The 18,834-nt window shown below is 37.8% G+C and overlaps 1 protein-coding gene across 2 annotated transcripts in view; it reads right to left on the minus strand.

Annotated features, from left to right (window-relative positions):
• Nucleotides 1-18,834, minus strand: part of SPATA6 (spermatogenesis associated 6) — a 39,974-nt gene continuing 21,140 nt past the window's right edge. For both annotated transcript variants that reach the window (XM_042874077.1, XM_042874076.1), the window contains 3 exons: nt 11,816-11,915; nt 8,906-8,994; nt 1-5,278 (listed from right to left, as the gene is read on the minus strand). In XM_042874077.1, the coding sequence (XP_042730011.1) occupies nt 5,098-5,278; nt 8,906-8,994; nt 11,816-11,915 (370 nt within the window). In that variant the 3' untranslated portion in view covers nt 1-5,097. The remainder of the gene's footprint in view (nt 5,279-8,905; nt 8,995-11,815; nt 11,916-18,834) is intronic.

Raw genomic sequence — 18,834 nt, forward strand, 5'->3', positions numbered from 1 at the left:
AGATTGAAGTGTTTCATAATAAAACAGGACAAAGTGAAATACAAGCGCTGTATAAAATTTTAATTAAAAAACCGGTTTTACCCCTCAACGTGAGTATACAATATGCTTCACAGATGGATTTCATATTTAAGTATTACCCGAACCAAAAACGTAAATGAGACAAATAAAGCCTTCAAAAAATGGCACAGAGGCTAAAATGTATGTAAACAGTAGATGGCTGTGGTGAAAACAAGGCAGACAGGGAAAGCAACCTCTTAGCAAGTGTTCAAGTGTGTGGTGTTCAAGTGTTCAAGCAAGTGTGGTGGAGTGCTCAATGGGACAGTTCATGCAGCCATAGTAACTACGCCATCGGCACAACATCCAAACAGAAATTAGTCAGTGCAACAATACAAATATATCTGTGTTAGAATTCAGCAGTGAGTGCTGCTTTTGTTACCTCAACATCTATTTATGGGTTCCACAGTTGTTTTGTAGACTGGTATACAAATGCAGAAAGCACAGAAAGCCTTTCCCCAAAGCAGCCCCAGATCCCATCCCTGCCCCATCTAATTGCAGTGGCTCCATGTCGTCACACCAACGTTTGACTAAATAAGTTTCCATAAGGAGGAGGAAATCCATATGAACCAAGGGGGAACCTTGTTTAGTAACAGCAAACACCTTCCCCTGAGGAGATGAGAAGGCAGCTCAGACATACACACCTCACACCTCACTTGTAGAGAGTTCTCTGTCAGAAGCAATCACCCAGAGCTGCAAGGAAACAAACACAAAGAAAGCGCAGTCTCCATATTGATCAAGAAGGGAGAAGGACTGCAGTTCCTCCATGCTGTCAAACAGACAAATTATCACTGCACTTCAGAGAATTTCTCTCTGAAGACAAACACAAGAAACAAATCACATGTCCAACACTGCTAGCAGAAGGAACTACAGCCACCACTTTTTAAGGGTTTTGGTTGATGATGCTTCAATTCCATGGGCAAGCAGCAGAAATCAAGAACAAGAAGTTCCACCAATTTAAAAGTTTCCTCAAATTTCTTGCCCCCTAAAAGATCTCTTGATACATTGTCAGCATCCTGATAACAATCACTCTGTAGCAGCAAAGTAATTAGTTTAATGGTTAGGTTTTCTACGACCCAGAGATTCCGCACTACAAGATTCATATAATTAAGTAGCCACTGCTAAAAAGCTAAGAATTTTGCTGCATAGTTCAGTGTTCCAGAAAACACTTTTAAGTTTAAAAATCGGGAAGATCAGCACTATATAACAGGCTATCCCTTACACCATATAACCTTTCCCTTTGCCAAGTTGCACACACCACTGCACCCCCTCAGTTCTTGGGAAGGTGATGAAAACAAAGTGATAGATGTTAGCAGTGCTGGTTAGCATACCATGAAGTACAAGCATGATGAACCCAGATCATCCAAGAGACATAAACTGCACAAAATGTCCATTGTGGAAGGTCTGTAGTGGTAAAGCATTGCCTTTTTCAATAGTTTTACGAATTTATAAGGTTTCTACCTTGATAAGTTTAAGACTTGCTTAATAACTGCCTTATTAAAACATAATAAATCTGGGCACATTAGAATAAGGCCTTTTTAGTAACCTGGAGATGAGATGGGAATTTTCAGCCAGGCTTCCACAAGAAAATTTCAGTAACATTCACTTCAGGATCCCAAAACACTTTACAGTCATTTAATTAAGCTTCAATAGAGCACAAACTTCCCATTTTACAGCTGAGGTAATGGTGAAAGGGAATTTAGCACAGACTATTTAATACTGAGCAGAGCTAAAACTTCTGTTATTTTATCCCCATAAATAGGTTCCCAACCCCAATAGGTAGATTTCTTTCTATTTTGGCAACCTACTAAGTAACAACACAGTTCAAACACGATGTACAATCTAAATAACAGCCCTCATCTTCAAAGCCTCTTCAGATCTGGCATACAAACATGCCACCCATTTATCTCATAAGGCTGTTCCTTACTCCATCCACCCCTTTGCCTCCTGTCCCCAGCAGACGAACTTAAGCTTCCCTGCTTCTTGTTGAAAACTTTGATAAGGCAAATCATTAACAAGTCAGATATTTTTTTTGCATTTAAATCACAACAGGTCAACGACTAAGTGATTTCCAAAGCAACTGCTACTCAGCAAAGGATTTGGCATTCAGCCCAATAAGTAGACAAACTATATGCCTAGTGAGCCATCCCAAGATCCTAAGCTATATCAAGTTCTTTGCAGGAAAGGGAGCATGCTGGAAGTTGGCTCCAATTTATTAAAATGAAAGTGATTAAAATATTACACTGATTAGACTGCACACTGCAAGCAATACTGGATGCTGAAAAATATTTGGCGATAATACACATGGGTTATAATAGCTCAGGGAGGGCAAGAGAGAGAGAAAGACTGTACAAAAAAAAAAAAAACAACACACTAATTCTCTCTTAATCTACCCCATTATTTCTAGATTTGAGTAGGCAGCTTTCCTTTAGGAGGTAAAATGATGGAGGTGGAATGATGCCATCCCAATGTCACTAACAGACCACTTTGTGGATGGCAAAAGATAAGGAATGAGCATAGAAAATGCTATTTAAAGCTCCACTCAGGAACCTAGAAATTTGCATTTGATAGAAGGGATTTAAATTGTATTAGAAGGCAAGGTGCACTAAACAATTACAGTTTATTACTATGTTGGTTCGCTGCCTGAACCTATACTTATCGCATGCTGCAGTAGCAAAGGAGCAGCAGTGCTCAGTGCACTTGAGCTGTATGCATATTAATTGGAGGGTTAGCTGAGCAAACAGGGAAGGGGCCAAAAGCTTTTAAAAAAACAAGTGGCTTGCAGATTTTATGGATAGATAGAGTACTTTGGGTTTCAAGTCACATTTCACAGAATAGCTTTCCATTAACCAAACTGGATTTCCAGCACAGTGCTTGGAAGAGAACTGTGCAGTATCACAGCATATAAGCTGTGGAATGACTCTGACCCAAGAGAGAAACATATCCTGCAGCAGCTGATGCAGAAAGACATACACACCATCTCTCTCCGCAGCTGGAGCAGGGCCAGTGACACTCAGAGCCTATCTGCTTCACTTGTTATGCTGCATACAAAGGCTTCAGTGAGAATGTTCATACTGGTCAGAATTCAGTATATGACACTTTCTATTTCTCCCATCTAGTTTTAGTTCGTGATGAAAAAAAAATCAGAAGTTGTCATTTTACCATATGCTGTGATTATTCAGTTACATCCTCTGGATCTCTCCAAAATCTTTTCCTAGTTTTTCACAGTGGCCTCCAACCTCTCTCATCCCCTGCTTGTGCCTTGAGCTTACTTTCCAGGAGCAGCAAGACAGAAACTATTCCTTTCTGGTCTAATCTGGGGTCATGGGACTAATGATGGAATACCAAGTACTGGTAACACAATACTGCATGGCTACCATGTCTTCAGTGGCATGGCTCAGGTTAAGTTTTTCTTTTTGCATCTGCAAAAAAAAAAAAAAAAAAACAAACAAAAAAACCCAAAAACATACTACTTCACAGAGTGCCTCAACAGTTATCCACAGAGTAAGGCTGTGCAGCTAATGCCCTTTGAAAGCACTAATGTGTTAAATGGCAGCAGGGACAGGAAGTGATCAGTGTTAATCCACATCAACGTGCTTAACTGTTACAAGGAATAGAAATGTCTGCATGGAAGACACTTCCTCTGAGAGCCCCCTTTCCTGAAGCAGAAGCACGCAACCTTCCAGCATGCTTTCCCACCAGCATAATTGCTCACCAACTGCTTTCTCAAATCAATTACATTGTCTCAGCTTTAAAGGATGGAAGGCAAAGTAGACCAACTTTCTGTTTATCTAGGCACGCTGACAGGTAACAGTCATATGCTCTGCCATCTGTACTGCAAGCTTTATCTTTTATCCAATCATAACAGGTAAAATGCCGTCGGTATAACTGAATCTGTTCATTTAGTTAGGGAAGGAGCCAGAATATGCATGTGTTTTCCCCCCTCCCCATTCTAAAAGGGAAGCAGAGATGGACACTCTTGCCCTTTTAAAGCATTTGGCTTTTCAATAGATGGGCAACTTGCCCTGGCTTGCTAATGTGGGATCTGTTCAATGCAAGGCTGAAAAGGTTCCATCCCTTGGGATAGCATCGAACCGCTGATGAACATTTGGTGGCCTTTAGCAGAAAGGATGCGATTTCTGCCAACAGGATCCCAGAAGGCTGGCAAGGACAGGCATCACAATCCAGGCACTTCAGAAGGCCTGTACTGGATACATGAGCTTGCTGACTACCTTGCTCCAGTCTTTCCCCCTCCCCCCTCCTTTTCCATTAGTATTTTTAAAAACTACAATTATATTTGCAAATGTCAGGACTGCATTCAAGAGAGCCTGGAAACTTTCAAACACGCAGGGTACGTAAAGAAAGCCTTTCTTCTAATACAAAGACTGCTGATCTGGGTAGGTTTCTTCTAAAATTTGACATTATTTGAAAATTTGTGACTAAAGGCGCTTGAAACCACTTTGAAAGCATGCCTGTAGGTCACTATTGGAGTCATCCTTCCACCCTTCTCAAAAACAATCCAAAGCTGATTTTCTAGGAAACAATTCAAGTTCTCTCTTTCCCAGAGCAGACCATTTATATCAACACTCACACTTACCCTCCCCTTCAGATACCCTCACTGAACACTAGGACTTATTGCTTCTTATGTTACTACATAGATTTAATTATTTAAATCATAATTGACTGCAGCTGAAACCTGACCTACGTGAGGCAGGAACATCCAGCAGACATATTAGTCTTTAAAATGGCTATCTTCAGAGAGTCTCAAAGGAGCAACACCACTCCCATTGACTGCAGAGGGGCTTAGAGCTTTTTTTGCTGTTGTTTGTTAGTTTTTCTAAAATTTGGAGCAGAGGTGTTGTGGTGGTGGGGGTGCTGCTAATCACATTCATTTGGCACCCCAGACCAAAACTCCATTCCTCCAAAATCCTGCCCAGCCATAATTGCATCTTAGAAATAGAGTACAAATACTTGTCACATAAAAAAAAAGTTTTGCTGAGAAATATCAACACTGTGTACTGTGCATTTCCAGCCGAATTGCCATCAGGAGTATGCTTTTTGGTCTGAAATAGTGCCAGAAGCTTTTCGGTACATGTTTCTATATATTTTCCCAAGACTGTCTTCAAAGATTGCTCTGTGAGGCTTCCCTTTGTATACAGCTGCACGGTTAGACCACAATTCACCATTATCCAAGTGAACAGTGATGTTCTGCTGCACTGGTGAACTGTCAACAGAAAAAAAAGAAGAAATAATGATCAAATGAGATGAGAGGAATTAGAAGTACAAAGCCAACAGAAATCCGAGCGTAAAGCTGCTAACTACAGATTACCTTTCACAAATAGAAACAAAATCTGCACTGCAGCTATTCTTCAGAAATGGGAGCCCACCCCACATTTTTCATTCACACACAGTCTCCCTTACCTGACCATGTGCACTTGATAATACCTCCCAAAAAGAAGGAATTAATTCTCAAAGAGCATGCAGGCATTATGCTGTATTTTGATAGGCAGTGTGACTAGGCACTGAGCCCATGCAAGAGCAACACAGTTGGATTTCTGTGTCCTTTGAAGGTCAAAATGCAGCTATTTCAATATGAAGACAATCTATCAGGGGTATATTAAATTACTGTGGTTGCAGCAGTAAAGTGCTCTATCGGAAGCATCTTGGATTAAGTATTCTACCAAACACATTATGACATAATGGCAATCAAGCGCTCCCTTTTCCACCCCATCTTATTTGTCACCATTTCAAGACCAAACGCAGTCTGTTTACTTTGAGAAATTATTTTCCTTATCTACAAAATAAAATTTATTCTCTGAAAATCATTACAAAACATTGACAGATCCAAAGCATGTATATCTAAACTTCCTGACTGTGTGCTTCTCTTGAGACACTCAAAACAAAGGATCGTGTTATATAAGGAAGTGAGCCATTTTCCTGTAATACAGCATGAAACAAACAGATGAAAAATCAGCAGAAAATAACTACTGAGGTGACATTTGTCACATATGCTCAAATATTTAGGCACTTATGACACGTAAAAATTAGGACTGAGTTACCTTCAGCCTTTCAGTAAGGTTCTCAGTCTAGGAAAAGAAATGGGAAAAGCAAAGCTTGTGGTGACCATTCTCATTTGGGAAATGGCTTACATTTCACAGGGAAGTTTTAGACTGTGTTATGTAATTTGTTGATCTACTATCGTCAAGCCAATGCTCAAAACTTTGTACTTAAGTTTGTACCAGTCAGCATACATATTAGAATTGGAAGAGGGCTTGTGTCACAGGACTCACAAATACTTGTAGATAGCTGTTTTAAATCATAAGGTTTTCAATTTAAGAAAGAAAAATGTGAGCCAAGGAGATCAGTAGTATGAGTTTGCTTTTTTTAAATTCACAGATCTAAGCTTCTATTCACCCACAGAAAACAAAAGTAGTATTATGCTGATATCAACTAATACCTCATTTAAAAAGATTTCTATAAGCCTGCAATATCAAAGGAGGAGGAAAGGTCAGCTTCCCACTTTTGCAGATAAAGCCTGAACATTTTAAGTCAGCCAACAGCACGAGGAAAATTTAAACCTACTCATCATCCTGGAGAGGGTGATCTGCTCACTACTGTTTGGAAGCAATGGAACCAACCTACCAAACGGTAAAATCAATAGAAAAGTTATATTGGCCTACGTTAAATGTAGACAAGTCAATGCTCTGGGCACCCATCCATGACTGAAATTTTGCCCCCTCATTTCCCCAGTCTGGGTCACTTCAGTTTTGACACAGAATTCTCAATCCAATAAATAAGGACGGAATTTGCAAATATACATAAACAGCTCTGGCATCATTTTCCTTGGAGCTCATCTCCTGTAGTCAGCTTTGTACTTTCATTTTCATCTACTGAAAGCTTAATCTACAGAGAGACACTCAAAATCCAACCAATTTAACTGCAGAAAAATAAACTCTCTAAGAACAACAGCAACTTCCACAAACTCCTTATTCTGCTTCTGACAAAAAATTGAAAGCATGCATGCTTTAGCTTTGTTTTAGTCCTTGCACACCAGATGCTTAGCACTGGTGTGGACACAGAGCCAACCTAGAGAAGAGTCCCCTCTCTGTCTTGACTGGAAACGAACTGACAACCTGAGCTAAACAATCTGGGAATTACACTCACAAATCATATTAACAGCAGGATTTCTGCACGCAACTCCCTGCTCTGAAATACCTGTCAGATGCTTTTGTTCCGTCATACATCTCCTTTAAGAGTCCCAGAAGTTCTTTTCTGAGTGAATCATATACTAAATATTTCACAAAACATGGACCTCTTCCTTACTCCCAGCGGTTCTGAATCACCTGCTTTACTGCCAACGTTTGGTTGACAGAACCATGTCCTTCTGTGAACTCTGTCTCCGTCCTTGTATCCTGTTTATGAGCGCTGTGGTGAACACTCAGCAATCAGACTGTCCTCGAGTCCTTTTATGCCTCGCCCTTCAGTGAATGGGATTAGTGCTGCTGGCCTCTAAACCCAAGGAATGGTCTTTTCCCAAGCTGAGTGCCACATTTCATAACCCATCACTTCTTGATTCTCTAGTATTAGGATTTGTTTCTTCTCTTGTTCCGTTGTCTGCAGTCTCAGCATCAATCTCAAACTCCCAAAGCTGCCTCAGAACAAAAACTTGCACTTTCTCTCTCAGAAACACATCCTACACAATTTAATTGCAGCATCTCTCTGCACAAAGGAGGCAAAAAGGCTACACGCAGAATACAAGAGTGAGCTCAGGTAAAGAAATACTAACAACTTCTGCAGCAGCTCCACATCCAGGTGAAAACCCAAGACTAATTAGATCCCTTGCACAGAAGAAGATGCAAATTATGGGAATTATAAATCTAACAACTAAATGAACTTTTTAAAGCATATTCATCATAAGTCAAAGTTACCCCTAGCTGCACACTGAACTAACCCTACTTTTCATGGAATACAGAGATAATTTAGGAAGACTCTGTTAAAAACTTTGTAGTACATTTAATTAGCAAAGTAAAACCTCTTTTTCCCCCCCTCTAGTGTCAAGCTCTCTCAAATTCAGCACCACAGTTCTAGGAGTTCTACCATAAAGAAAAACAGAACCCACACAACCCTAGAAACGCTCTGCATTATTTTATACCTTTCCTTCAGCAAGTACACAAACAGTAATACAAAATACCGTGCACATACATAGAGATTATCAGTACTGAGAACTTATCCAACAGAAGTGGACAAAAGAATCAAATCAACTGGTGCCTTTTAAGTAACATTTTCAAAAGAAAACCTAGTTATAAGTGTGAGGGCAACACACAATAATTAACTTATAGAAGCAAGGTGTTCAAAATATCTTCTGAAATATGAAACACTGAATTACTAGACCAAGTCCTATGTATTTGCACCATTTTTTATTATTTATTTATTTATTTTTTTAAGATGCTCCTCTTTTCCAAGCATTTATTTTGGAAAAAAAAAACAAATAAGCAAATTATCCACAAGTCTTATTAGTGAAGAAGCTTAAAATTACTTTTGCATTCCTGTAACTTTAAGATAACCAAACAGCTACTTTTTAAGTTTCAGTTATTTACTCATCCACTGATAAAATCCAACAGCTTCTGCCCATGGATCATTTTTATGACCAAATCCAGTAACAAAAAAATCAGAATTTAACAAAGATTATACTGACACAAAGCCAAACAGAATGAATGGTATAATGATAGTTAACTGTATTTTCCTTTTAGACAAAAAACCTTGCTAAATCTAATATGACACAGCTCAAAATGGGAAGAGAATTTTTTTATTATTATCTAAGGGGCAAAATAATGATGGTTCAACCCCATACCTGCTCTGCAGATCACTTAAGGATAAACGTGCTTTATGTGAAGATTGTCTTGTCTTAGTCAAGTTTCCTTTTGATGAGTTACTTTCATCCTAAAAAAACAAAAAACCAACACAAAATACAGAAATCAAATTCTCATTACCTTGGTTTCTGATTACAATGATCTCATTTCAAAAATACTTTCTTTCCACTCAGAAAACTATTAAAGTGCTTACATTTCTTGGGGGGAAAAAGGGACAAAGTGTAATGAGCCAAATGCTATTTATGAACATTTTTAATTAAGTTCAGCGCAACTCAGCTAATAATTCTCAGGTAATAAACTGGAAAGAATTTCTAGACATTGTAGATCTAAAGAACCATGCAGACAGCATAAGTTTCAATAACCCAAAAACGTGGGTTAAATGCTACGAAACCTGCTGCTAACTGCCTTACTTTTGTTTCTTGCAAAAGATGGGAGAAAGAACAAAAAACTTACTGTTAACAGCTCTGCCACTAAGCTACCATTATTCATGTAATGTATTTTAACAGACGTATTCTACACATCTGTATATTTTCCATTCCATACACAGGGCAGAGAACATGCTTAAATGCTTATTTACCCCTCTCAGGTATGTATGAGATAGAATAACTCTTTTGAAATAAGCTAGCTGCCCACCTGAGGTAGGATGGGAGGAATTTCATCCACACAAATACAACCATGTTCACTCTGCTCTGAAAGGCAAGGACGCTACTGAAGGGAAGGGAGTCAGAGATGTTTGTAGCAGAAGCTAATTGATGCAAAGATTAGCAAACAAAAATTACCTTTCACACTACATAAGAAATAACTTGAAAACAAAATTGTGAAGTTAAAACAATCAAACTTGTTGCTAACACAAGCCTGGGAGAAAAGACAATAAATAGAGTAGTAGACAGCAAGAAGATGCAGAACAAGCTGAATGACAGGAGTGTGGATGTGGAAAAATCTACCACAATTTATTGCCTTGCAATACAGATAATAAGCATGTTTGTAAACAGGAAAACTCTTCCTTCAGCAGTCACAGGCTACAGAGTACTGAATAAAGATAATGAGGTACAGCAGTAAATAAAACTCTTCAGCATTTGCCAGAGGCGAACTATGTTCTGGAAAGCAAAAAAAAAAAAAAAGGGAATATTATGATACTGCCAGAATGTCACAGTGGAAAGCTACAGCGGACACCCTAAGGAACCTGCAGCAGAGCTTCAGTCACACTATTTTTACAGAGCACTATGGAAACAAAATTTTGGAAAACACAGATAGATGCTTCTGGGAATGGTTGTTTAGCATTACGTTCTTCAGAATAAAACAGTAAGAGAGACTTTTTTTTTTAAACCTTTCAAAGTTTGGAAGAGCACCCAAACTGGAGCCAGAAATCCACTCACCCCATTGCAAGTACATAGAATCGCCAAGGTTGGAAAAGACATCTAAGATCATCCAGTCCAACCATTCACTGACCACCAGTATCTCCCACTAACCCATGTCCCTCAGTACAGCATCTAAATGTTTCCCTACACTTCCTCTGCTAAGCCCTCACTTTCAAGATGACCCATTTGCCTCATCCATCCACTGCATAACAGCACATTCTAGATTTGTCAGCTCACAATATCATCATTTTTGGATATGAACTCAGGAAGATACAACACAAACTGGATCAATCAATCTTAGCTTGCATAAGAAAAACCTTTTTCATGGTTGAAAATGAAAAGCACATCAACTAAACTGAAAATAAAGATTGACCAGAAATGAGAAAATAATCAGATAAGCAACATAAGTCGCTGCCCATGATGGCTACAGATGGGGAAATAAGTAAACAATCAAGACTTCAGAGCCAAGGCAGATGTTCTTCAGTACATCATGCAGCAGCAAATCAAGACAACAACTCTTTTTTTTTTTTTTTTTTTTTGCCCCAGGAGTTAATGGTAGTTATTGCATCTCTGTCAGCAGAGTTCAATTGTTGGTGCACTATTGGCACACCTACTTTCTCTTCATGGAAATGCGAGATGGGGAGACTAAGGCTTCCCCATCCTTTATCACGCCTCCTATATACACAGTAAACTCTGGCAGAGGGGTGAGGTGGACTGCTGGGGACAACACTCCTTTTTCTAAGAAAGCTGAAGCAAAGAAAAAAGATCTTTCCCCACTTGAGAGGTTCATCTCTTTGAACCAAATCAATAACATCAGTGCGGTAGATTGTCAGACAAAAAAAATTCAGAGCTCCTTATCTCTACCTTACCTACTCTCACCCTTAAATTTTTTTTTACCTTTCCTTTACCTCATCTCAGACTTAAGACCCCTAAATTCTCTGCAGATGAACAATATTTTACAAATGCTTTGCTGAGAGAAATCCTGTGCCAGGAGTGGGTTTTTCAAAATTGCAGTGGCAAAAAATGACTATCTGACTAAAATCAGACTTCAAAATTCCATCAGACTCAAGGACAAAGTATTCTGATCCCAGGCTTAATAATGTTAGATCCCATTTAGAGCCAGGTAATTAAAGGGAGGAAAAAAAAATCCACAAACAACTGGAGAATAATATTAGCTCTACAAACAGCTGGACACCAGCAGCTGTTTATGTGCAGATGCACAACATGTTAAGCCACGGTGTTCTATAATAGATCACTAACATTTTTTGCTTACAGTGAAAACAGAGGAATCAGTTATAAAGAAAATGTAATTGTCCTCTATACCCTTATGAGGTTGCCACCTGTCCACAAGAGCTTCACACAAGAAGGCTACTGAAAACAGTGAGAAAGAGTTCAGCTTACTTACTAAATTCACATTTCTAAATCAGATGTGCCTCAAAAAACATCATCGTAATAAATTCAAGAGTATAAGCACAATTAATTCTCTTCCTCAGTCATCTTGGAAAGTAGAAAGGACTTAGTATTCAAACTTACAAACACTAGGCGCTGTCTAGCACTGTGTGTCCTTAAAATATTTTTCACTCTTTTATGGATCTCATCTCCATTTGCTGGTGGAGGCCAACCAGAGTTGAATCTGCAAGAGGAAAAAAAAAACAACCACAAAAAGAAGAAATATTTGCAAGTTGAAAAGCTCTAACATACTTTTCGCTTTGATTTTTATTTTATTTTCTAAAAACTACAAAGCATGCATAGCTTCCTTCTATTTGGAATGTACGCAATGTTTAGATTTGATTCTTTTTTTCCTCTGGAGTACAAGGAAATAAACATTTTGAAGCACTGCATAAACAACATGCATCTACAATTCCAGCACAGGATACAAAGCACAGAAAGCATTGATGATTTTGTAACAAGTAATATTTTTGCAACGTCTGTTTGTCCCTACAGAAGAGAAAAGCCGTACAGTTATGCTATTCCCAGTGATCAGGTTTCATTTTTCTCTTTTTAAAGCAAATACTGCACACATTAAATTCTTTCCACTGGAATAAATCAACAGAAAGATAACCCCAATGCAAATAGGAAAGCCCACAGAGTTCAAAAAATGCAAATTCACAATCCTGATTTCATAGGAGGGAGCTACATCTTAAGGCTTTTTTTTTAAAAAAAAAAAAAAAAAAATCAAAAATCAAAATAGTTTGCTTGATTTGGGCAACTTAAAACCCACAGTCACTTTTGGATCTTCTTTTACATTTTGCAGAACTTTTCTTCACCAGTTTATTCAAGAAAGAAAAATAAAATAAGGTTCTCATCCTTCTCAGCAAGCTCAGAAGCTGGCAGAAATTTCATGTTATTCTCAGACTACTAGAGGATGCAATCAAGATTTTAAGAATAGGGTTATTTACACTCCAACCTCCAGACTTTAGTACACTCAAATATGTATTAAAACCAACTGACAAACAAATGAGAAAACACCAAGAATGAATTCACTGGGGAAAAATGAGTTGGGAGTGTAACGTGTAAGTAAAAACATCATCAGAGCAAATAGAAACAGGGTGCCAAATCAGGTTCAAGTATCTACATTTCAGTGTTTCCTAGCATCCAAGAACATGACTTGCACCAAGAAAATAACACAAAAACTCGTGCTAAATATGAATATAAGCAGCCAGATGTAGATCAGCTGGACTGGGGCTGTGAGCCTTTCTGTCCACTTCTCGTATCTTCTGTTATCATACAACAATACAAGAAGAAAGTGAGCAGTTCTCTGCCTTTGCTTCTTTCCTTGTCCTGTGTATAATTAACGCAGACTCAGTTACTGTTTACCTCTCCAAAATCTCTCTATTCTAAACAACCCCAATATCTTCAGCCCATTTATGAGTTTCCTTAAATCAAATCATCCATTTCTGAACAATTCTATTTTTCTCCAAGAAAGGGTGCCAATAAATGGCACAATATTGTGAGTATGAATCATATAATCTATAGGGGGGATATATTTTCTGGATTTCTAATGACATCCAACAGAGTTTATTGTTGGTTCATTACAGGCAAGGGTTTTCAGAGAGCTGGCTATAAGAACATCCATATTAGCATCCTGAACATTTTCAATTAATTTCAAATCCAACAGCATGTATAGCAAATCCATACGGTTCAATTACTTTACATATAGAATGCAAGGATCTGTTGCATTAAAAGTCCTCACATAATTTTTCCTACAAGAAAGCAAAGTAATATGTGTGAATTTTGTTTAGAAAGCATTGCCTTTAAAGAAAATAGAGGGCTAAGTCATTTAGGCAGGCAGGAACATTCACTTCTTAATGCAGCCAAACTCAGTTTGATGGGCAGCATTATGAAGTGTGTGCTGTATCACCAGCAACATTTTGAACAAAACCCCAACCCCGTAGTCATGCTAAAGCACACTACTTCGAATGTGCTTCACTACATCAGATCATGCAGGTGTGAAAAAGCTCTTAAAAACATCTCTAGGCTTGCAATTAGCCCTTACAAACACCAATATTACAGAACATCCCAAATGTATGTTTAAAAATCTGCATTCGAGATGCAGTGAGTCTTTTCAATTTTTAGGAAATAAAAGCTAGAGTCATGAAGTCATGGCATTTCCCTCATATTTATACAATGGCTGCTGTTCTTCCAAATCCAGGTTGCTGGCAGTGAGAAGTTGGAACAGATTACCTTGGGGAAATAAATTTTATGAAATTCCTATGTAAGATTTCACATCATCGTTATTAATCTCAAATTTACAAATATCCTTGGAGATATGTGCATTTACTTTTGAAAAAAGAAAGCACAGTTTGCTACTATATTCACTTAGAAAATATCTGGCTACGTCTGCAAGAAGAAAATCAAATTACTTAAATCAAGAACTATTAGATTTCCTTCTCCAGGTGATTTCATTGATCAATCCACTAGTGTGCGCTGTGGTATAAGAAATGTTGGCCACTCACATACATCCCAAACTGAATTTATCAAGGGAAAAATAGAATCAAAACCTTAAGTATGATTAAAAGCAGTATCAGCTTATTTTAATTAGTTTTGCTAGTATTGTCATTGTCTAATTTTAGTAATAACTGCTGAGTCTAAACTACATTTAAAATCACAGCGTCAATATTTACATCCACCAAAATGCATACTGAAATTCCTGCCTTGAAATGTAACACCCATAATCTGAAGTAAAACCTATTTATGATACGGTAACTCTCCTTCTGGAAATGTTTTAAGAACAGGCATTAGAGCACAGCATCTTAAGCCATAAACAACAAGATTCCATTTGCCTAACATGACTAATACCGTGTTTCTAAAAAGACTGGTTACTTATTTATGTGATTAAGGTGTCAGTATTGTACTGCAACACTGGAAGGAAAGTCATTTCACTTCAATGACTGTTTGTCCTGATAAACAAAATAAACTTCTATAGCTGTATTCTTTGTCATACTTCCAATTTGCCCTGGGACTTGCAAACATTCTGCAGTTACATCAGTTTAAATTGTTTATTGATTCCAATAGATTGTATAAACACTTTGGAAATATAGCTCAGTGACCTAGAAAAAGCCAGATCAATCAGAGAACTTCTCAAGATTAATTTCAAAGATGTTGTGTTGAGTACAATCAAGGAAACAGAACCATTTTCCCTCGTAATGTGACTAAAGGCATTTATACTCTTTATGAGATAAGGCTTTTTTTTTTTTTTTTTTTTCTTTTTTAAGGTCATGCAGACATCTACCTTGATAGAACAAAAAAGAAGCCAAGCACAGTTTAGATCTTGTGTTAAAGATTAAAGCTGTTTTTTGTTTTGTTTTGTTTTTGCACAGGATTTTATCCATTAGGACGAAATACTCCATTAGAAATACAAACAGAATACATCCATCCACCTACTCTAGTGAAACAGCAGCTTGCAAACTTGAGAGCAGTAATAAATAGGAATTTTCAAATGTCAGACAATCCAATCATTCACTGGCACAAAGCAAAAATGTTAATATCGCATTTCATCACATCAGGAGATACTAATACATTTCAGATCGGTAGAATTAATGCAAAAAGCCTGCTGCAGAATATTTGCAATGCCTATCGTGACCCCTTCCCTCACCATCACACCTCCCAGCCTTGTGAACAACTCTGTGCATCTGGCCTCCATGAAGAATTCATCAGCTTCAAAGACACAGACTTCATGCTGAGCAAAACCACATACAAGGACAAACTATCAGAGGATAGAAATCAATGAAGTACTGTGGTACCAGATTCACAATTGGAGAGGATGTTACTGTAATTGGGGGGGAAGGGAGAAAAGAAATAACTCTTAAGCTAAATATAACCTTGAAAATAACAATCTTACAAGAATTTGTGCGTGGAGCAAAAGAGATTCTCAGAAAATCCAAATATATTTAACTCTGAAATGGATAAAACGAGTCACAGGCTTTACAATCAGGATATTTATGAGCGTGCACAGAAAGTGGAGAAGTTACTTTATACTTGCTCAAAAGGACATGAAGTAGTAATCTAGCAAGATGAGCTTGTTTCTCAATATATACTGGTCTGCAATGGAGGCACAACAGAATAGCTGAGCTGCACTTAATTGTTCTACTGGTCTACTTCATAAAGGATACAATTTTGTTTTTCCTTTTCTTAAATTACCTGATGGCTATAAACCTCAGTACAAGATGTACAAGTGCAAAAGTGTTTCAGAGACTATATTGGTACACACATTTTCATTACAATTCATAAAAGAGTAACAATATGAAAATCCTTACATTCTCACAATATTTGAAGTGAAGGAAGTATGCTGCTTTCACAATGCCAATATACCTACTATGAAGCAGAAACCACTACACACAGCCAATGCCTTAAATCAAAGAACAGTTTCAGCATTTGGAAGCAGAAGCTGACAGTTGCTCTTCTGCTACAGTAAGAAATAAAAGGAAAAGAAAAACAAGCAAAAACCACCAATAAAAAAAAAAAAAAAAAATGCAACTCCTTCTAGAGAGTTTCTCTCATTTCCAAAAGCACCGTTTACTGTTACAACTTCAGTGCAGAGATGTAAAATTCACAGATGCTTTCTTTTCCCCTCCTAAGCTTCAGCTCTGGCCTTTAAAACTGGGGCAAGAGAAATCATCCTCATGTATTACGTGAGTTCCAAAAGGCAGACAACTTCCAAGCTCAATACTGCAGCTCAAGATCTCAACCACAGGCCCAATAATACCATTAAAAGTTCTAGGCATTCTTGTTCTAGGTGTTTAAGATGTCAGTAATGGGCTGCACTTTCTTGTACTCTTTGGCAGCTTTCCCACTTCTTTGAGTATGTTTATTCATAGGCGAAAGTTTTGACATCAGTCACTTTCAAATTTACCTACTGAGCAATGAAGTTGATAAAATAGTATAGAAGTTGGTTAAAAACATGAAACAAGGCTTCTGTACTACACAGTCTTTGCAATGTATGGTGTAGAATAACTGATCCATGAGTGCTGCTCCCAGCAGTTGAATTAACTTAGAGAACGCAAAATAATAAAAGGGTCCTCAAAAGGTGAGAATGATAAATCCCAAAGTTTTGAGAACTACTTCACTGTGAAGCTGAATTCCAAAACTTCCAAAATATTTGGCTAAAATCAAGCTGGAGACTGAGTCGCAGTCTCTTCCCAGAGCAAGCCACCTTCTGAGAAGTCTGCTAAATTATTTAGAGTTCCAATTAGTAGCAGAAAGCTCTCAGAACTTAAACATTCATTCTCACAGAAGTAAACCTTGGGTTAGGATGCATTCTGCTTTCTAAAATACAGGGTAAACTACCTGCGGTCAGGATGTAGTAGGATCCAGTATGGTGGCATTTCATGCTGATATTTCCCTAGTACTAGGAAAAAGACGATAGAAAAAGATGGTAGAAAACCAGTATAGGAAAATTACAGAAGCTATCTGATCCAAGCAGTTAACCTCTGTCTTGCTTCAAACAGAACTTAGATTTCTGTTAGATTTTACAGTAGGTAAGATCACATTTCAGCAGAGCAACCAGAATCTCAAAAAGACATTGGAATGGCCTTTGCTCTGGAAGTGATTACTTTTCAGATCAATAAAAAAAATCCCTTGATCTCAAATGCATGAGAAATAACTTTGTTTCTCAACATAGGAGAAATGATCAAATACTGCTATGACTGTTGTAGTCTCTAGAGAAAAGAATTTCTTTTGTGCCATCATATAGCTCCATTCAGAGGACTTCTATCACTAGCTTACTTTTCTTTACAGAAGGATGACTTTAGCTTTGTATTTTGCTGCAGATTTCAGTGCCTCAAGGAAGGCTAAGCTTGCAAGTCCCCAAGAAAACCACCACCCTCTAGGTATGTATGACGATATACAGGCACTATGAAAGCAAGCACTGAAGTCCAATTTTCCTCTTCTACAGCAGTTCTAATGCTTTCACAAAGCATCTATGCACAAACAACCAGCCTGTGGGGGCAAATAACATTTTAACCACATTGATTGAAGCTGGGCAGACATCATAAACAGGGAAGAACATGCATGCATCATTGCTCTGCATAGGAAATAAAAATCAAAATAGGGCATGAAGATGCACAGCCTCATCACTCTATTTTGATTCAGTTTGCAACACAACAAATCTTTCCTGCAGTGACCTAAATAATGAAAAGTGTAAAAATAAAATATGAAAAATAAATATTCAAAACTTTGGAGCCTTGTCCAACAGTAAAACTGCTTACAGTTCTGTTATTGGCTCAACTCCAGTGGAAAAGGAGAGAGCATTGATTTGAGATCTCTCAAAAAGGCTCACATGAAAGAAATGGAAACTGCTACAAAGGATGCAAGATTCCAGAGGAGGCATTATGCAAGACCCCAAACTTCTGTATCACCAAAAGGTATTGCAGTGGCTTAACAACTATTCAAGGTTTATGAGGAAGTACTCTCAGAATGACAGACATTCACTTCATGCTCACTTCAAAACAAAAAAAAAAAAAAGGAAGAAATAAAGAAAGGCTGAGGTAACTTGTGAAGTTTTGTATTGACCATGGATTGATCAGATGAATAAACAGTATGTATATGTGAAGCTGTTTGTCTTTGTAATTCAAAATAAGATTGAGGAAATAACAATCAAATCACTGTCAGATAAGATATCATCTTGCAAATACTCTAAAACTGCCACACGTCCAATAGTTCTGATTTGTCTGTATTTCTATAATCTATAGAACAGCATTTGCATGCATTTCCAAACATTGACCTCTGATCCATGCTTGTCATTCCAACTACAAGTCTCTGCATACAGTCAGCTAAATCCATTGTTATCTCAGCAGCACGAACACAAAGATCGAACTTTCCAAAATATACCCTTTACTTCCCTTTTTTTTTTTTTTAATGTCAGAAGTAAATACTCAGGTCTTTAACAAAAAAAGATGCTACATCTCAGAAGAGCTAAGAATATTAGTTCTAAAGAGAAAAGAAACTTCAAAAGGCACTTATCTCTTCTGGAGAGAGGGGCTGAGTAATGAGACAAGGCAAGAACATTCAGATGGTTTTAAGATGACTTGGAGAATGACTAACTTGCTGAGTAA

Source organism: Lagopus leucura, unplaced genomic scaffold, assembly GCF_019238085.1.
Source record: "Lagopus leucura isolate 7727_CA_CO unplaced genomic scaffold, USGS_WTPT01 Super-Scaffold_100009, whole genome shotgun sequence".
NCBI lineage: Eukaryota > Metazoa > Chordata > Aves > Galliformes > Phasianidae > Lagopus > Lagopus leucura.